Raw genomic sequence first — 21470 nt, forward strand, 5'->3', positions numbered from 1 at the left:
ACTTTTGTCTTTGAAAAGAAAGAGAGAAAATAGGTAGAAAGAGAATAGGGGAGATGGAAGATGTGAGGAAAAGCAGTGACTTCCTCTCCCCTCAAAGTGAAAACGGCTCTAAAAGTGTTTTTTGATAGAAAGAGGGCTAAGATTTTTTTAGATCATACAAGGAGCAATTTCAATTTGCTGAGTAAAAACTAAACCATCATCAACAAAAATTGAACTAAACAAAGATTTGGCAATGTCTCCTTTCCTAGAGCCCAAAAAGGCCCAAGGCCCAATTTTGACAAATAATTATTATTTTTCAACTATCCAAAGCCGAACCCATAACTTGGGTCCAAAGTATATATATGGCAATCTTTTGCTCTCAATGTGGGATATTTGCTTTCGAACTCCAACATAGCGCGGATGTGAAATACGCTTTCTTAAGTCGTGACAAATAACATCATATCCGAGATCCTAGACTCCATTCCCCTTACTTATAAAAGGAGGAAAAATTAGACAAAATTGAAATGCTTCTAACATAGAAGCTGCACAAACTATGCAGGCTAGTTCTCGCATTCCCATTAGCTTACAAACTTTCTTCTGGTAACGCTTTAGAATAGATGTGGAAGCAAATATTTGAGGAAAATCACTCCCACAATAGGCATCACAACCTAATTGCTAACTTCACTAGCTATGCGCAAATTATGCATTCTTTGTGTGTGGGAGGAGAATTTAGCCAAAGTACACGAAGGCCTACATGTTCTATATTTCTTTCTGAAATAATCAATAACTATCTCAAATGAAAGTGACCTTGGCCTTGCACTAGATTGGCATTTTGGTGACATAAAGTGGATGTGAATGCAAACGTACATTATTCCAAAATGAGAAAGGAAGGTGCCAATGTGATCCCTAAAAGTTCCCCAAAAAAATAAAAAATTCAAAATTAATTAGAAAATAAATTAAAGTAAAAATAGTGGAAAGCTCTACGCGCAAGAATATAATGGCGCTGTCTCTAGTGTAACTTTTGTTCGATCATGCATGGACCATAAAAGCATTTGACATCAAATATTGGTCACAATTTGTTTGAGAGGGACTTGGACTATTCTCTCTCTCTCTCACTCATTCTCTTCTTGGTCCATTTCAAGATGCGTCTTAAGCTCTTAGGCCCCGTTTGGTTCACGGAATGGATTTGAGCGGAAATCAATTCTCATGTCATTTCCCAAGGAATGGGAATGAAAGATTCCTTTCCCACGTTTGGTAATGTTGGGAAAGTAACTGGGAGATTTCACTTTGTTTCCTTTCCCATGTTTGTTTTGAGTAGGAATGGAAAACAAAGTTTGTATAATTTTCCAATTATACCCATATTAAATCAAATAAAAAAAGAATGCATTTAATGATACGTTGTAATTATAAATTGTTCATAGGGACAAAATAGTCATGAAAATTGTGCATTGAATGTTGGCTCATTTTCCCAAACTTTCCCATGAGGAGAGAAAACAAAACCCAAGTTAAGAGGAGGGTTTCACTTTCCCCCCTACTTTCCCATGTGCTAGGAAACCATTTCTTATGCCTGGACTTACCAAACATGGGAAAACAATTGAATTCCCATTCCCAAGCCTCCTTTCTCATGAACCAAACGGGACCTTAACTTAATCGTGTAACATTTATTCTCTTTTTGTCCATTCATTCTGCAACTAAGATCCATATTATACATCACCATTAAGACCACTTTGGTCTAAGTTTTAGGTCAAGGAAATGTTTTTGTTAACTAACAGAATAGGACGTTGATTTGTTTGTTTAACAAACAGGTAAACACTTATCCTAATTGAATTGACCGTTTCATTAAATGTACACTAGTGAAGTACAATATAGAAAAACTATGCAATATAGTCAACCTAAGCGAATAGATTTTATTTTATTTTCCAGAGAAAAGCAATAGATCACATATATAATTCATAATTCATACCTAAAAGTTGTCAGTTACAAGAACTAATACAAATACAAATAACCACATATTATTAATACAATACGGAAGCATAATAAACACAAAGGATTAATCCAAATACGGAAAAGTTCACCACCAATAGCAAGCGCACAAGGTGTACCTCCTCATAGCCACACAGTGCCTAAGAAATTCGGCAAAAAAACCGCAAGCCATAGAAAAAACAAACATATACATCAGCGCACCAAACTACAACTGCGATTACAACCTTTTAACACTCACAAGTAGAAAATACAAACATAAACTATAAACACACAACAAACTTAGAAAGAGTGGACACGGATGGATTTATTCAAGGAATTAACAACATGATTTAAACTTGTGAAAATGGTTCACTGACTTAGTTAATAGGTTATCACCATCTTCACATGATTTTAACAACATAAGCTAATCGAAATTGACAGAAACAAAAGACACATGGCCCTTGCCGACAGACTCATTGGCTAACTGACTTTAGTCACACACTTTTGTAAAGCTTGTGAAAATGGTGCAATTGATCCTTAGACTAAGTAGTGTAGTGTCCCTCATAACATAATTTCTCTTTCAGTGCACCCCTTGGACTAATTTCCTCCCACCGCCCCCGCTGGAGGTTCATTGTCTAAAGACAGATGTAAAGAGAACTGAGTCAAATTTTGTGAGCTGATGAAATTCAAAAGGATGAGGAACAATACCGTAAACTGGGGTCAAGGATTGCTTGGAGTGTCCATGAGCATGCATAGCTGTTTTTTCTTCTGTCTGCCCACCACCTATCTCTTCCATTCACACTAATACACTATACTTTTGAAGTGACGAGCTCATTTTGTCCTCATGTTTCTGATTTTATGCCTGACATTAAGCCTCAATTTGCTATTAAAATGCTGCAGTAGAAGGCATACTACTTTTGTTCTTTTATGTGGACATTATAATACTTAAGTTTGCTATAAATCAGTGCTCCAAAATTAATGGAAACTTGTATCTTCATGAATTATAATACTTTTGCAATAATGCAAAAGCATAATGATATTTTAGTGCTTTGTTTTTCAGTCTAGATATTATAGTACTCAGTTGTGTTATTCATCAATGCTCCAAAAGTTAATGATAGCTTCTACCATGGTGAAAAAATATCTCCGAAGCACACGACAATGGATGCGGTTGGTTTCGATCTCTCTCTTTCTTTTTTCTATTTTTTAAATCAATGAGGTAAGGATTATAATTTAATACATTATCTATATGATTGATATATGGGATTGGCTTGGCTTCAGAATCATGTTTGTTGGGAAAAAAGATCAAGAAAGGCACTTTCTACCATTCTCATATTTGGTTTGTGCACCATTAAAAATGGAAAGTTGTGCACCAAGACATGAATGAATGGTACGGAAGAACATGAATGGTATGAGAAAAAGTCATTTATATTAAGTTGTTTACTAAAATCAACACATGAATGGAATTAATTGTAAAATTGTAATGTTATTTTTGGAAGCCAATAAGGAAGAACATGAATGGGAATCAGACTAACTACCCCTCCTAATTGATTTCATTCATGATTTTAAAGGTATGTGATAATGTATTTTAAGGTGGGACCCACCTCATTCCTTATAAGTTAATAAACGTGGGGAAATCAGGAATTGAAATTATTTCCTTGCTTTCCGTACCCATTACTACTAGTAAGTAAACATGTGAGGGTTTCAAATTTGAGTCCTAAACAAATTCCAAAGAGATATTTATGGTTGCATACAGGATACAAACTAATTGTGACTTCTTTTAGTTTTAACATTAATTTTTTGAAAATAATTAATTGACAAACTAAGGACCCAATAACCATTTAATTGATATATTTCATTTTTTGTTTTCAAAATCTCCCTTTAATAAATAAATAAAATAAAAAAACTTGTAAGTGTTTCCTTTTTTCCCCCTCATTTCTCATTCATCAATTTTATATCGTCGCACAACATTGCGCTCCAGTTACCAAAACTCGGTATTTGGGACCCCCTGACTTGGACTTGACCACTCGACTCTTGCTTTCAGCCAGGGACCAATTCCGAGCCTCGGGACCTTCAAATCTAAAATTCACCAAAAACTCATCCTAACTCCAAAATATTCACTGAAAAATATTGTGTACTCTTTGTAACATGCACTTTCATTATATCTCCCTTTTAAAAAAAATATAAAAAATAAAAAAAAAACCTTGTAAGTGTTCCTTTTTTTCCCCTCATTTCTCATTCATCAATTTTATATCGTTGCACAACATTGCGCTCCAGTTACCAAAACTCGGTATTTGGGACCCCTTGACTTGGACCCGACCACTTGACTCTTGCTTTTAGCTGGGGACCAAGTCCGAGCCTCGGGACCTTCAAATCTAAAATTCACCAAAAACTCATCCTAACTCCAAAATATTTACTGAAAAATATTGTGTACTCTATATGTAACTTGCACTTTCATTATATTCCAAAAAATTCCAAATTCCAAATTCCACATAAAATCAGACTCAGTTACCAAACAACTTTTAAACATTTTTCTGTTTTTTAAAAACTAAAATTTGCTATCGAACAAGTTTCTTGTTTTCAATTTTTTTTAAAATGAAAAATGAAAACTATAAACTAAAAATTAAAACTTTCACAAATCTAAAACTCAAATATGAATTGGCAGACCAAAAGGCATAACATACCAAATTTTCCTAAGAAAATAATAGAAAAATTGAATTGGCTTAATGGGTAATTCCTTAATTCTTTCTTCGCTGCCCACTTAAATTAGAAAATTTATTGAATTTTTGGGACAATTGAACAACTTGGGTTTCTAGAATCCCATTTGGCAGAGGCTCGGAATCCAACTAAGGAATCCCGGCAGCTCTTGCTGTAGTAGAAGGCAGCTGATCTAGCCAAACATGCCGAGAGGGAATCTAATGACCAATAGCCGCCAACGCATCTGCTATGAAATTTGCTTTCATGAAAAATATTGTTGAAGGTAATGACTTGGAAGCAAGGAATGAGGGCTAGCTCTTACCAAACTACCCAAATTATTTTAGATGACTTGAAAGGACCAAAATAGAAACTATATTAGAGGGGTTGAGACGCAATCTTGACATAGTCCAAAACATGATTATTTAAATAAATTAAAAAATTAAAAACAACATAGTAGTGGTTTAGTTGGCCTTAAACGACAATTATGTTTTAGCTACACATCACATAATATTTTCCTATATATGTGTACATGGTATACTACCTGTACCTGGCATGAATTACAAGTTCATCCAAATTATAATACTAGCACAATTGTTTATATATATATATGTCTTACCCTAAATGATGAACCTTAAACTCAACAATGATATTAATGATTGTACACATTGTTACAAATATGCGTAAGTTCACAATACTACATTGTTAATTATGTGCACTTTTTTAAAGGAAAAAGTTTACAAAGAAAATCCACGATACATTTTACAACCATACAAATCAAAATTTTCTCTACAACCAATATTCACATGAAAATTATAAAACAAATATAATAGTGTTAGTAGAAGAATGACCCTTATTGGCAAGTAAACATACTACCATATATTAGTTTCACGGTAAATATGTTGAATAGAGATCTGAATCTTGGAATCTCCTTAACCTTCGTTGTAGACGCATATGAGATGCCCATAATACTGGGTGTCCTAGATTCAAAGCTTGAGTTTATGTGCATTAGATAAACGCAATCATTTTTCTTTCAAATTTACTATTGGATAAACCCCAACGAGCTTTTTTAAGAGACGTTGGAAATGGGAAGGTTATTACAAGTTGACAAGATTTGGATTGTTACGAGATAAGTCCTTATAATTCTTATATTTTAGATATAAATTTATCTATTTTTAAACTATTTTAGACATAGATTTGGATTTTCCTCCGACCATCATAGGCGGCTACGTCTTGGTGTCGAATTTTTGCTAAAAATATGAATATAGGTTTTGAATATGTTAGGTTCTTTTATTCTTCTCCATAAGGAGGTATATATAAGAGTTTACATGAGTGCTTTACAAGGAATTAGATAGATTAGGAAAGTATCTCCTAATTATACAATGATTTGACAACTATATAAAATAGGAAAGTAAATCCCTTAATTAATCAAGGAAATAAATCTATAAAATAGGAAAATAAATCTCATTGATTAATTAGGAGACTCACTTCAACACTCCTCCTCAAGTTGGTACATATACGTCACAAATGCCCAACTTGGTAAGTGAGTCATGAAATTCGTAGAACCCGAGTTGATAATCCATGCGGATTTTTTGAGAGGACGTATGAAAAGGGGAACCTTTGGCGGTGTTGATAGAAGCACAAGTCCGGGTAGCTGGTTCAGCAGGATTGACCGCATGCTTCTGTGAGTCTGCAATAAGGGAGAATCGTAGGGATTCCTGACATCGCAGCGGAAGTAAGATGTGATATGAGAATATGAGGGATTTTGATTGGAGGAATTTGATTTGAGGAATTTGATGTATGAATTTGATGTAGGAATTGGATTTGAGAGGTATGTGTATAAGATTTGAGGGTATGGGAATTTGATTTGAGGAATTTGATGTATGAATTGGATTTGAGAGGTATGTGTATAAGATTTGAGGAATTTGGATTTGAATATGAGAAATTTGAGATAAGGCATTTGAGGACTTTAGATCTGAGGGATTTGGATTTGGGGAAAAATATGAGGAATTTGATTTAGGGTTTTGGATTTGAATATGAGAAATTTGAGATAAGGCATTTGAGGACTTTAGATTTGAGGGATTTGGATTTGGGAGAAATATGAGAAATTTGATATGAGGAGTTTAAAGAACATAGAAACCCTGTGAACACGGCTAAGGACACAGAAACCTTGTGAACACGGCTAAGGACACAGAAACTTCTCTTCAATCCTCTTCTCTCTCTGAAGAGAAGGTTATGTCGGAGTCAAGAAAGAGGCAAAATCTCCATGAGAAAGAGAAACAGATCATTTTTCATTCCCCCTCCCCCCTTGAAGAGGAAGGGAGGAGAAATTTTGATATGAGAATTTAGAGACAACCGAGGATCGATTGCTCTGATACCATGCTAAAATATGAATATGGGTTTTGAATATGTTAGGTCCTTTAATTCTTCTCCATAAGGAGGTATATATAAGAGTTTACATGAGTGCTTTACAAGGAATTAGATACAGTAAAGGATTAGGAAAGTATCTCATAATTATACAATGATTTGACAATTATATAAAATAGGAAAGTAAATCCCTTAATTAATCAAGGAAATAAATCTCCTTGATTAATTAGGAGACTCACTTCAACAATTTTCACATGCGTTTCGGCTACATATCTCTATCACCATCCATTTTGCGGTTCTTTATGTTTGGAATAAGTTACAGAGACTTGTTGGGTTCTCTGTGTGGTTTTCACCTCTCATTTTGTGAGAACTATTCACCTCTCCTTTTATGAGAGCTTTTCACCTCTCTTTTGTGAGAGTTTTTCATCTTTCCTTTGTGAGAGCTTTTCATCTCTCCCTTGTGAGAGCTTTTCATCTCTCCCTTGTGAGAGCTTTTCATCTTTCCTTTGTGAAAGCTTTATTTATATTATTATAGCTTGTTTTTTTCAAGCTTCATCTCTTTTTGATTATTCTGAGGTTGCAATCTTAGTTGGGATGCCTATATTGGAATTTATTTGATCATGTGTGATCATTAGTGGAGTCGCACCAGATTGTCTTAACTTTGATGTTAGATCACTCCGTTTTTGTAATGACCCTTTGTGGCCAATAACTTTTTTGGCTAAATTATGAATACAATCCTAGAATTTCTCAACAAAAAAAACTATTATCAAAAACCCAAATTTGAATATAGGTTAATAGTTGTCCTAATATTACAAAATATTTACACACTGTGGCATCTACCTTACTTGTCAAATCCCTTATGTTTAGCATTTATATTTAATTCTTTTTAATTAGTCACCTATTTAATATTGAAACGTTTTGACTAAAAAGAAATCAATGAATACCTAAATAATAATGTAATACATACCTAATTAGTCACCTATGTAATATTATAGCTAAACAATGATAATATGTACCTACATACAAATTAAGCTTTTTGTCTAAAAGAATATTGATTAGGTAATTGTCTATTGGAAAATTATGGTGATACATGCAAAAAATAATTTACCTACATATCATGTTTTGGAAATCAACCTCATAATTAAAATATAATAGGTATATGGAAATCAGCCTCATAATTAAAACAAATAATTAATTATAGACAAAAATTATGGAGGGAATCACCACAATAAATTGGGGAATGAAAAATTAAAACTCCACCACATAGCACAATGAATTGTAAATAGGGTTATTTTGGGAATCTAAAAATTATAATAACCCAGATATTAAGCTTAATAAGGTAACTTGATCAGTTAGATCCTAGTCATAGATTTTTACTTATAAAAATTGAATTTTATTAATAAGAACAAAACATTAGGAATTACAAATAAGGAAAATTCAATTTAAAAGGGATAAACCAAATTTACTATAAAATTATTACACTTTGGCACTTATTGGTCACTCAAGGTCGGCAACAAGATTGTTGACCTAATATGTCATCCTTATCGGCATTAATGGTTATAATTGTAAGACCCGTGTCTTGGGGAAACAAGAACGGTGAGCAATCCCACATCGCTCGGGGAGGGAAAGGTGAAGTGCTTAAATGTGTGGGCACTTCTCTTCCTAGCACGAGGCCTTTTGGGAGCTCACTGGCTTCGGATTCTTAGGAACTCTGAAGTTAAGCAAGTTGGGGGCTAGAGTAATCTCAGGATGGGTGACCCACTGGGAAGTTGCTCGTGAGCTCCCAAAAACAAAACCGTGAGGGCAGAGAGGGGGGCCCAAAGCGGACAATATCGTGCTAAAGGAGTCGAGTCGTGACAATAATACCTACAAAATCCCACGCATACATTTTGTTTCTTATAATTAATATATATGGAGTCTGAAGACGTCATTTTCTTTGCATATCTGCCAGATAAATACCATTTGTGCATTCGGTACTAGCAAAAATATAAAACAATCAATGTTTGAAGTACAACATATCCAGAAAACCCTAATCTTCTTTCTCCTAAAAAAAATACTCTAGAGCTGTTTTTACTTTGAAGGGGGGAGGAAGCCATTGTTTTTCCTCCCCTCTCCTGCCTTCCTCCATTTTTAGAGATAGAAGGTTTACCATTTTTGTCTTATTTTTTGTTATGATTTTCCTCCACTCATCACATGTGGATGTGTCTCAGAATCGGATCTCCATCACCATCTTTTTTGCAATTTTTTCATGTTTGAAATAAGTCGCAAAGACTCTTTGAGTTTTCTATGTAGTTTTCACATCTTATTTTGTAAGAGTTTTTCACCTCTCCTTTGTGAGAGCTTTTCACCTCTCATTTGTGAGAGTTTTTTTTATTTGTATTGTTATGGCTTGGTTCTTTCAAGTTTTATCTTTTTTTGGTTGTTCTGAGTTTGCATTCTTAGCTGAGATGCCTATGTCAGAGTATCTTTGATCTTGTGTGATCGTTAATGGAGAAGCCTCATATTGTCTTAATTTTGATGTTAGATTGCTCCGTTATTGTAATGACCTTTTGTGGCTAGTTTGTATTGGCCCTTCATGACTAGTGGCTTTTTTAGCTGAATTATGAATGCAATAGAATTTCTCCACACAAAAAAAAGTACAACATATCCATCGATGAGATTTATTTTATGCTTGAAAGGGATAATGTTGTGCGGATGAACTAGATTTTCAATATACTATGAAATTTAGGTCCAATTAATACTTTGCTCTTCATAGATGTGGGTCAGACCAATTGGCTAGGGCAGTGTCCGTTCCTTGCACCGAAGTTCGAATCTTCCTTCTTGTAGATCAGATCAGATCAATTTTTTTTGTTGAGAAATTTTGGGATTGCATTCATAATTCAGCCAAAAAAACCACTAGCCACGAAGAGCCAATACAAACTAGCCACAAAGGGCCATTACAATAACGGAGTGATCTAACATCAAAATTAAGACAATATGGGGCTCATCCACTAATGATCACGTAAGATCAAAGAAACTCTGACATAAGCATTCTAATTAAGAGTGCAAACTTAGAACAACCAAAAATAGATAAAGCTTGAAAAAACCAAGTCATAACAATACAAATAAAATTCTCACAAAGGAGAGGTGGAAAGCTCTCACGAAGGAGAGTTGAAAAACTCTAACCATGAGATGTGGTGTGGTGGTAGCTCACCTCATTCCTTAACCATGTGGTTGGGGGTTCGATCCCCGCCCATGGGAATGGAGCGCCAGGGCCGGCCCAGAGGGGTGGGCAAGGAGGGCGACGGCCATGGGCCTCCAATTTTTGGGGCCCCAAATTTTTATATATATTAAGTAGTAATAAAGTGTTATATTAATTAAAAATTTTAAAAAAAACATAAAGAAAACAAATTGAGCCAAAAGAGAGACCATTGAATAAACAATCCTCATCTGTCTCCCACTCCATCCTCATCTGTTTCCCACGCCATCCTCATCCTCATCTGTCTCCCCTTTTGTGCATTATTTTTATCTTTTGTTCATCCTCATCTGTCTCCCATCCCACGCATGCCTTCTTTTATCTTTTGTTCTTTTTTCTGCCCAACGGCTTCTTTTAAAACTCAAGATTTCTCAAATAATTCTCTCCCAAACACCTCTCATCTCAACTATCAAATCCGTCCGTCAGCCCTGTTCACAGATCCAAAGCATCAACTTCCTAAGCTCAAATCGAAATTCTCCCTCTATCAAACTTGTTCCTCTTCATCTCTACTATAACATGTCAAAAAATTAGCCCAATCGAAGAAATTTAGACACCTGAAATGCAGTTTCAGTGTAAGTATGTCATCTCTGCTCTGCTCTGCTCCCTTATTTATTTTGTTAGATATTGAATTGTATGTTTTTATATTTTTCAGATGTGCAATATAGATCAATTGAAATGAAGGCTCTGCAAGATTGAAGAGGTTTAAAACAACTTAAGCATAAACCAGGTTGTATTATTATTTTTTATTGCTTAAATTTAGTTTTTTTTCATTTGCTGGTTGGTTGGTTTGGTTGTGTTTCGTTGCTTTGCTGGTTGTGTTTGGTGTGGTGTGTGTTTATTTTGTTCATTTGTTGTCTGTCACTTTCTAGATTTCAGAGTTGCAGTAACAAAAATGGTTAGGAAACATGAATCTGGAAGTCAAAAAAGAAATAAAATGAGAAAAATAGAAAAAATGATTCAAACTCAAAAAGGAGCTCTTGATAAGTTTTTTAAAACTAGTTCTTCAATTGAAGATCCATCTGATGAATTAGTTAATGAATCACAACAACCAATTAGTCAGGAAGAAGATATGATAGAAAATGAAGAGGTTGATGCCCTGATAGAAAAGGAAGAACAAATAATTCATGCTTTGAATATCCATGATCCAAGAGTTTGGGATAACATTGATAACAAAACAAAGGATATTTTAATAGAAAAGGGTCCTGTAAGAGAAAGTAATCTCCAGTTTCCTGTTGATGGGCTCTCTAGGCATTTTTCATATTCTTATTATACAAGAAAGTTATCAAATGGGGAGGGTCAAGATAGAAAATGGCTAGTGTACTCAAAAGATGTGGACAAAGTATATTGTTTTTGTTGTAAGTTATTTAAATCTGTGAAAATTAGAAGTTTGTTGGCAAATGAAGGGCTTAATGACTGGAAACGTTTAAGTGAGAGGCTTAAACAACATGAAACTAGCAGTGAGCATATCAATAACATGAGAACTTGGATTGACATGCAAATTAGATTGAAAAAGAATGAAACAATTGATAAAGAGCTACAAGTGCAAATTAAAAAAGAGAAGGAACATTGGAAATTTGTTTTAGTAAGAATAATTTCTGTTGTGAGATGTCTTGCTAAAAGAAATTTAGCTTTTCGTGGAGAGAATGAGAAAATTTACCAAGATAACAATGGTAACTTTTTGGGGCTGCTTGAATTAATTGCAGAATTTGATTTGGTATTGCAAGAGCATTTTAGACGTATTCAAAATAATGAGATTCATCATCACTATCTTAGTCATAAAATTCAAAATGAGTTTATTGGTATGTTAGGCTCCAAGGTTAGAAGTGCTATCATTGAAAAAATCAAAGAGGCAAAATATTTTTCTGTAATACTTGATTGTACTCCAGATGTAAGTAACTATGAGCAAATGACTTTAATAATTCGATGTGTAGATGTATCAAATGCTCCCATAAAGGTAGAAGAATATTTTTTAGAGTTCTTGAAAGTGGATGATACATCTGGATGTGGACTTTTTAATGAGTTACAAGCTGTATTAAAGTGTCTTAAACTTGATATTAATAATGTAAGGGGCCAAGGTTATGACAATGGAGCTAACATGAAAGGGAAAAACAATGGTGTGCAAACAAGGTTTCTAAAAATAAATCCTAGGGCATTTTATATGCCATGTGCTTGTCATTATCTTAATTTAACAGTTTGTGATATGGCAAACTCTTGTGTTAAAGCTGTGTCATTTTTTGGTGTTGTGCAACGTATGTATACTCTATTTGCTAGTTCTACAAAGAGGTGGAAATTTTTTCAAGATCATGTCCATGGATTAACTCTTAAACCATTGTCAACAACAAGATGGGAAAGTCATATTAATAGTGTTAAAGCCATAATAACCCAAACTGATGATATAAGAGAAGCACTATTTGAATTGTCTAGGGTTAGTGAAGATGCAAAAACAAAGAGTGAAGCTGAATCTTTAGCTACACATGAACTTGAAAATTTTGAATTTTTGTTGGGCATGAGTATATGGCATAACATTTTGAAAAAAATTGACTTGGTTAGCCAAAAATTGCAATATGGAGATATGCAAATTGATGTTGCAATAAAACATTTGAAGGGGCTGGTCTCTTATTTTGTAGACTATAGGGAACATGGGTTCACATTGGCCCTACTTTCTGCTAAAGAGATTGCATCAAAGATGGAAATTGACCCTGTATTTCCTGAAAAACGTCAAAGTCGAAGAAAAAAACAATTTGATGAAAATGACCATAAAGAGACATTTCAATCTGCTGAAGAATCTTTTAGGGTGAATTATTTTCTTGTTGTAGTTGATGCTGCAATTTCTTCTTTGAGGAGTAGATTTGAACAATTAGAAATATTTGAAGGCATTTTTGGTTTTTTGTTTGATCCTAAGAGTTTACTTCAAATGAATTGTATTAGATTGCGTGAATGTTGTAGAAATCTTGAAGTTGCTTTAACACATAATAATGAATCTGATATTAATGCTGATGATTTGTTTTCTGAATTGGAAGTGTTACAAATGTATTTACCGAAAGAGACAAAGACAGCCATTGAAGTTCTTGATTTTGTAAAAGTTGTGGATTGTTTTCCAAATGTCTCAATTGCTTATAGAATTATACTGACTTTGCCAGTAACTGTGGCATCTGCAGAAAGAAGTTTTTCAAAATTAAAATTAATAAAATCTTATTTGCGATCAACTATGTCACAAGAAAGGTTAAATGGATTGGCAATCTTATGTATTGAAAAGAATATGTTGGAAAATATTGATTTTGAAGAGGTTATTGATGATTTTGCTTCTCAAAATGCTAGAAGATCAAGAATTTTTCAATGAAGATCAAGAAGATCAAGAATTTTGAAGAGGTTGTAGATGATGAAGTGGAAGTCAAAGGAGCTTTTTGTGTACAATTGAGCCACTTGAGAACTAAGCCCTATGGAAGAGCCACTTAAAAACTTTTGTTTTGTTTTGCTGAAATTTTAGGAGCTCTATGCCCCTAAATATGATTTTTGTTGTTTATGAATCATATACTTTTGGTTTTTTTTTTGTTGGTTGAATGAAATTATTCTATTTAAGCAGTGGGATTTTGCTTCATATTCATAAAAAGAAAAAGGAATGAGCAAATTTTTTTTAAAAAATTATATACTAAGGGCCTCGTTTAATTTTTGGCCATGGGCCACCAAAATGTCAGGGCCGGCCCTGTGGAGCGCATTTCGTGGCCAGCTGTTTACCTCCTTTGGAGAGCTCCCGCGGCGAAAGGGATTAGTCACTGCTGCCGGCGGTGGACACCCTTGGATCTCATCCAAAAAAACTCTCACAAAAAGAGAGGTGAAAACCACACAGAAAACCTAAAGAGTCTATGCGACTTATTCCAAACATATGAAGAAACCGCAAAAAGGATGGTGGTAGAGATCTAATACCGAAACGCATATGGAAATTCAACGTTGAGACGTATCCGCCCGTGATGAGTGGAGGAAAATCATTACAAAACGAAGACAAATAGGGGAAACCTTATGTCTCTGAAGATTCTGGAAAAGAGGAGAAGGAAAAAGGGGAAAAGGGAGGAAGAGAGAGGGGAGAGGGAAGGAAGAACATTGACTTCCTCCCCCTCAAAATGAAAATGGTTGTAGAGTGTTTTTTGGGAGAGAAGGGACTAGGGTTTTCGTCTTAGATATCAGGTTAGACTCTAATTTCCAGTATTGCCATACGTACTTTGCTCTGCAATTAGCGATATCTACGAGAATATGGCATTCTGAAAAGTCGAAGGAGAAATTTTAAAAAATTTCATAATTGATTGTGAGAACAAAGACGTGTGTTTTAAAATGTCATCCATTCCAAAAAAGCATATACGGCTGACGAGGAAACTTCCGTTTAGCACCTGTTTCCCCGATAAAGAGTGGTTCCTTTAGAAAAAGTACAATGTTGTTTACCTCATGCACCAACAATAATGGAAAAAAAATGCACATTCTCTGCTAATGGTCTTCCAAGGATGGATGAAAATGAGAATCCACTTTCCACACAATGCTAATTCTTTATTAACATATATTTGACCAACCAACTAAATGAAAAGAAAAGAGAATCGATGGATAAATCAATATCTACCTTTCCAAACCTTCATACCTGACATTAATCAAGATATATTCTCATTGCCCACGTATAAGTTATCAAATGTTTTTTTTATATCATTTATCATATATCAATCTAAATAATTATTTAAGGGTATGTTTAATATTGCCCCTTTTTTTAACAAAGCGATATCAGACGAGGGGATTCAAACACTGAATCTCGAATTCCCCTTTTTAAAATAGCCACTTATAAGGTAGAGAGATCATAATCAACTGCTCTTAATTACTCGAGCGCTACACCGTTACATGCTTGATAGTGTTTTTAGAATAACTAAAAGTGTTTGTAAAATTAAAAGAACAATACTTTATATAAGCACCTACTAGAACATCGAAATGCTTTTTAAGAAATCACTGGAATTTTAGTATTAAAAAAAAATTGTGCTTCTAACAAAAGCACTTCTTCCAAAAGTGTTTATGAACGGTAATTCCTACCGGAACACTCCCGAACAAGTCCTACGTCCTAATTTGAGAAATTTTTCATTTGATGTATTGTCCAACTTGACAAATCTGATACGTTAATAATTCATCATCAATCCCAAGTTCTAACTTATTGCTTCAATTTGTGGGCCAGATAGATTGATAACCTATTAGAAGATAGATATATGATGAGAGCAGTCGGCAGCCCCAGGCCATGGCAGCATTTGATATAATCATAACAATTCAATGGAGGTAAATGAAATACAAATACAAAACCAGAAAAGGAAAGCATGTGCAAATAACATTCCGTGTTATTTTCAAAGTGTTGATGGAGAATGGTGGACTCTCCGAGACCAACCCAAGTCGCTCAAGAGGGACCGCCAAAGCACAAGTGTGGAGATAATAGACTATTATTGTGCATAATGTACAGAAGGAGAAAGAGACAGAGAGATTTTCACTCACTACTTTCAAAATCCACAATCAATGGAAGCCATTAAAACTCTCTCTCCAAATGGATGGATCAAATCCAAAAACACCACCCAGGGTGGGGGCCTAGGGTTCCCAAAATACCCAATTAAGCCTACCACCATCGATGGTGCATATAAAGCACATTAAACCCTACCAATAATTCCAACCCAACGAACCATTAGCTATGGCTTAGGCTCCCAAGCCTATTATTATAGCCATTTATGTGTTTTTTAAAATTAATTTTTTAAGTAGTATCTTGTTCATAAATGGCTCAGTTTCCCTGCCCTACCGTTTTGACTACACATACTTTGCACAAGTCTTTGGTTTTGACTTTGGTCCTCACCCTACATTTTACCCCCCAATCACCTTTTTTATGCCCCACCACCCCCCTCCTTTTTCACTGATTTAAATATTATCTCCTCCCCACCCATCTCTTTCTATAACCCCAAGCACCAAACCCTTTTAAGTGGTGAAGTACCATTTCTCTCTAGTTGCCTAAAACCAAACTCAGAGAAAAAACAGGAGAGAGAGAGAGAGAGAGAGAGAAAGATGACAGGGCAGTTTCAGAAGAGTAGCATGTACATGGAACACAACCCAGCAATTGTTGAAAACGGAGATTTTCGCAAGAATCTGGACGACGACGGTCGTCCCAAAAGAACTGGTAAGAAAGCAACACTGTTGTTTATGAGATATGAACTCAGAATCTCGTCCGACTTCTTGATATGAAATATATATTTATGTTCTTGTTTATAAGATATTAAGACTTGAACTCAGAAACTCGTCCGAATGACTTTGGTTTGTGAACTTGTGAAGGGACATGGGTGACTGCCAGTGCACATATCATAACGGCTGTGATTGGATCAGGGGTGCTATCTCTGGCATGGGCCATAGCTCAGCTAGGTTGGGTTGCAGGGCCAGCTGTTCTCATGGCCTTCTCTTTCATCACCTACTTCACCTCCACCCTCCTTGCCGACTGTTACAGGTCCCCGGACCCTGTCCACGGCAAGAGAAACTACACCTACATGGATGTTGTACGAGCCAATCTAGGTAGCATTATCCTGTCGTATAATTATTATAATTTATTATTTTGGAAATTGTGGAAGGTTTTTTTTTTTGGGAAGGTTGGTGTGAATTAATGGTCACGTAATCTGGGGTTTTTGTTTGGTTTTGTGCAGGAGGCAGAAAAGTGCAGCTTTGTGGGTTGGCTCAGTATGGAAATCTCATTGGTGTTACTATCGGTTACACAATTACTGCCTCCATCAGTATGGTGTAAGCAGCGGCACCTATCTGCAACATAATGACTTTCCCTTTTTGACTCAGTGTTTTCATGATAGGGAAATTCTGTTTCTATATTTAAATTTTTCTTATAAAAACTAGATTCCCTGTATTTGTTTATCATATTTATTCACTAAACGATGTGTCAATAACATGTTTTTACATCAAATTACGTCTTAGTATACATATTTATTTCGTAATTTACTCGTCAAATGATATCTTACTATACATATCTGGATCTTATTTGTTAATAATAAATACATATATCAGTAATATATTTGTTCACTAAATGACGTGTCAGTATATATATCTATCTTGTAATTTACTCGTCAAATGATGTGTCAATATAATAAAAAGAATAAATATTCTTTTGTATTTAAATAATACAGTCACTTTCAGTGTGTTTCTTTATTATTATTTGTTTTTTGTTGGGTGATTTTATAGCTTTAACGTTTTTTGTAAACTTTCATGCAGGGCGGTGAAGCGGTCGAATTGTTTTCATAAACATGGACATCATGTGAAGTGTCGCACATCAAATAACCCATTTATGATCATCTTTGCTTGCATCCAAATCTTGCTCAGCCAAATCCCAAACTTCCATAAGCTCTCATGGCTCTCAATCCTCGCAGCCGTCATGTCCTTTGCCTATTCTTCCATAGGCCTAGGCCTCTCCGTGGCCAAAGTTATAGGTAATTAAATTGCAACTTAAATTATTGAGATGATGATTTTGTATAGGTTCCAAAGAACTTTGTCTATCTGGTTTCAATAATTTGTGGCTAATATAGAAGGTAGGCTGATGGATTGATAAATTATTTTATGGACAATGAAGCTGGACCACATGCAAGGACAACCTTAACTGGAGCTACAGTTGGGATAGATGTGTCAGCCTCGGAGAAAGTTTGGAAGACATTCCAAGCCATTGGAGACATTGCCTTTGCTTATGCTTATTCTACCGTGCTTGTGGAAATACAGGCAACTCTCTTACCTAATATTTACCTTAATCTTCTTATTAATATATTAAGCTATGTCTATATATGTATGCCACACATATATTTACCTTAATCTTCTCATATTATCGGGACGGTAAAAGGGTCACATGATAATATATTATATTAACATATTCTAAATATGAGTGAACGAGACATGGTTGGTACTTCACTCTTTTAAGAATATCCACTTATATTATAATATGTAAACAATTTATACCGCGGGACTGTATCATAAATAATATTATAAGTCACATCAACTTTCATATTATGTGATGAGTGTTCATGTTCAAAATGTGTGTGTACAGCCTTCATAATATAAAAAGAAAACTTACTTTATGTAACTTGAAAAGGCCATTAGCCCCTATCTTCTTCTTCTTTTCAGATTGAATCAAACCCTATATTTTAGAAAAAGGGAAGAAAAAAAAACATGAAAACCCATTAGACCTAGCTACTCAAGGGCTCATAAAACTCATCCTGCCTAGGCAATTCTTGTGTTGCCTAAAGGGCAAAGCAAACAAACAAAACAATAAAAACACGAGGCCTGCTAGGGCGTATGTATGTGTCTTCTATATAGGAGGGGTTCACATGCATGCAGCATGTTTATTTTGTCTTCAACACAAAATCTGAACATAATATTTTGGCTCCATATCCAAACCTGCTGCAACTTTAATATGTGTGCCTTATTAAATGTTAAATGTCGGCATGACATAGCTTGCTAGTTTTCGAAGCAATAGCGTGTCGCATATATATTATAGAGCTTATATAAAAAAATATAAACGAACAAATTATTGCAGCACAAAACAAAGAGGTAGGTTCTAAAATCTTTAATTTGTTAGATTTCATGAGAGTTCATAAAATAATGTGTTCACATAGACGTATTGAAAGTTAATCTAAGAAAATAAGAAACTTACTTGTGTTGAACTTAGAAGGATCATGATAGGGTTTTGTGTATGAGTCGAAAAGTAGGTTGAAATTTCATACCTTGATTTCAACCTCATCTCAACTCATATCTTGACTCGATCTCGATTACGATACGGTCTTACCTAGTTCAAAGCATATTAGTTTTTGAATTTTTTACCTTAGTTTACCCAGAAAAAAAAAATGTAGATGTGGATGCCCATGTTCTTATACTGTCGCGATAAGAACCTAAAAAAGTAAAGAAGTGATTGGGAAGGGAAGTGGTCCGATAGAACTCGACTCTTCCATTATAACAAAAAGACAAATATAGTAAAAGTTTCACAAAATTTTGTTTTCAAATCACGAATAGGGAATATATTGTCAAAGCTTACATTCTAGTAAAAAAAATAAAGATAAAAATTAATTTCACAAATCCCATTAGGTTTTTTTTTCCCCTTAATTTCGATTGAGAAGTGAAAGCATGTTTTTTAAGTGTTTATTTTTCATTTCATTTGTTATATATATATATATATTAATTATACTATTTTACCGAACAGCCCCCTTAAGAAAGATTCTTAGAGGACCATCAAAGGTGGACCGCAAAAGCAAAATTCGGGGCACCGAATAAGTTGGCCTTTAAAAAAACAATTCTTTCTACTTTTCTTGTCGTCCATCCTTTTTCTTCTTATCATGCAACTATTGGCAGGTCATTGTCAGATCTTTCTTCTATGAATAATCTCAGAGTTGTCCCTTTATCAGTCAGGAACTCGGCATCTTAAAGTTGGACATGAATTCTAAACCAGAGAAAAAAAAAAGTATTTTTAAAAAAGATTGAACATCATGTCTTCTTTTGTTTTGTTTCTTTTCTTTTTTTATTTGATTGGTTTTGGTATGATAGGAATGTTTTCGTGGAGAACGGGTCATATTTTATAAAACATTATAATGAACATATACCAATCAGTAGGGTATAGCTTAGGTGGTTGAGCTTTTTCACTTTTATTCACATATGCTGAGGTTCGAAAGCCTCAAGCATCCAAATATTCGCTTCTACTAAAGAAAAATTGTGTGAGAGTTGTTAATATGTACTTATTGTATTAACTATGACTTAATAGAAATCACTGCTTCTAGGAATTAAGATAAGCCATAATTAACCAGGACTAGTAATTGCAGGACACATTGAAATCACCCCCGGCAGAGAACAAAGCCATGAAGAGGGCAACTAGTATCGGCATTGCAACCACCACAGTGTTCTATGTTCTTTGTGGGTGTGTTGGCTATGCAGCATTTGGGAACGATGCACCTGGAAATTTCCTCACCGGTTTCGGATTCTATGAACCCTTTTGGTTAGTTGATCTTGCCAACATCTGCATCGCCATTCACCTAATCGGCGCCTACCAGGTAATTTAGCCTTCATTTTATTAGAGGCACGCACACCTTATAAATTTGACATATTGTAAGTCAACGCTAAATAGTACAAATAACATATAATCTTTATTTTTATACTGATACGAGCAAATGCATGATGATTGGTGATCAGGTCTTCTGCCAGCCCATATTCGGGTTTGTCGAAAGCCAGTGCGCCAAACGCTGGCCCGAAAGCAAGTTCATAAACAGCGAGCACGCCGTGAACCTTCCGTTTCATGGGGCATACTGTTTCAACTCCTTCAGATTGGTGTGGAGGACTGCATATGTGGTGATGACAGCAATCTTAGCCATGTTGTTCCCCTTCTTTAACGACTTCTTGGGTTTGCTTGGAGCAGCCTCCTTCTGGCCATTGACAGTCTACTTCCCAATAGAGATGTACATTGCAAGGACTAAAATGCCCAGGTTCTCCTTCACATGGACTTGGATGAAGATTTTGAGCTGGGTTTGCTTGGTAATATCACTTGTTTCAGCTGCTGCAGCAATTCAAGGTCTCGCAACAGATGTCAAGAAGTACAAGCCCTTCCAAACTGAGCAATAGTAGTGCTTTACTATATATAGCTTTTAATATAGGGTTTGAGTAGTGTGTGATTAGTTAACTTATTTCCCAAAAACCCTAGTCTTCTTAAGTTTGTATTGTTAAATTCCTCCTAAAGTTTGAAGCTATCAAACTGGGTCAATGTTACAATGTAATTTCTCAACAAACGAAAAAGGAAATGAATATAAGAAGAAAATAAAAATCCAAAAGAAAGAGAAGGTGGAAGAGAGATAGATGCATATAGAAACCTACCTACTCGAGAACTGACGATTACAAATTTACAACAACAGTATACATAGATTCCACCAGCAGCAACTTGGTTGGTGTACTATCTTGTCAACACAGAAATACCACGTTTTGTCTGGCCCAACCTGGAGTTGTGGCAGCGCCAGCCTAAGGCACCTAAGTCGAGAGTGGAATAAAAAGTCTGCAAGTTCCATAATGATCCCCATATAATACAAGATACTAATCTGTGAAGCATTAACCATTCCGAATAATATGTCACTCCAACAGTCGTATGGTATTCCTCACTATTCAGTATTTACATTGCTACAATGGGGATAGCTTATATGGTGCGGCCGTTAGTGAGAGGACCTATGTC

At 35.0% G+C, this 21470-nt stretch overlaps 2 protein-coding genes across 3 annotated transcripts; both read left to right on the forward strand.

The window, feature by feature from the left end:
- The first annotated feature begins 10373 nt into the window (after window positions 1-10373).
- On the forward strand, window positions 10374-13715 carry LOC110772049 (uncharacterized). Of its 2 annotated transcripts, none has more exons than XM_088252956.1 (2): window positions 10374-10810; window positions 10887-13715. In XM_088252956.1, the coding sequence occupies exon 2, from the start codon at window positions 11127-11129 to the stop codon at window positions 13572-13574; it is 2448 nt and encodes an 815-aa protein (XP_088109082.1). In that variant the 5' UTR covers window positions 10374-10810; window positions 10887-11126; the 3' UTR covers window positions 13575-13715. The 2 variants fall into 2 exon arrangements, with proteins under 2 accessions (XP_088109082.1, XP_088109079.1); XM_088252953.1 differs by having other exon boundaries at window positions 10374-10806.
- Window positions 13716-16170: 2455 nt separating this feature from the next.
- Window positions 16171-21024, forward strand: AAP6 (amino acid permease 6). Its single transcript, XM_021976506.2, has 7 exons — window positions 16171-16409; window positions 16562-16795; window positions 16924-17017; window positions 17498-17712; window positions 17853-17995; window positions 20080-20307; window positions 20447-21024. Exons 1-7 carry the CDS (start codon window positions 16298-16300, stop codon window positions 20870-20872), a joined length of 1452 nt encoding a protein of 483 aa, XP_021832198.1. The 5' UTR covers window positions 16171-16297; the 3' UTR covers window positions 20873-21024.
- The last annotated feature ends 446 nt before the right edge of the window (window positions 21025-21470 follow it).

The sequence above is a fragment of the Prunus avium genome, chromosome 1 (genome assembly GCF_965620075.1).
Source record: "Prunus avium chromosome 1, drPruAviu1.hap1.1, whole genome shotgun sequence".
NCBI lineage: Eukaryota > Viridiplantae > Streptophyta > Magnoliopsida > Rosales > Rosaceae > Prunus > Prunus avium.

What these genes read in the sequence shown, in the direction of transcription:
- LOC110772049 (XM_088252956.1), top strand. Translation starts at nt 11,127, where the DNA reads ATGGTTAGGAAACATGAATCTGGAAGTCAAAAAAGAAATAAAATGAGA.
- AAP6 (XM_021976506.2), top strand. Translation starts at nt 16,298, where the DNA reads ATGACAGGGCAGTTTCAGAAGAGTAGCATGTACATGGAACACAACCCA. An exon ending in TGTTGTACGAGCCAATCTAG is followed by an intron (nt 16,796 to 16,923) that starts GTAGCATTATCC and finishes GGTTTTGTGCAG; the next exon opens with GAGGCAGAAAAGTGCAGCTT. An exon ending in CTCCGTGGCCAAAGTTATAG is followed by an intron (nt 17,713 to 17,852) that starts GTAATTAAATTG and finishes TGGACAATGAAG; the next exon opens with CTGGACCACATGCAAGGACA.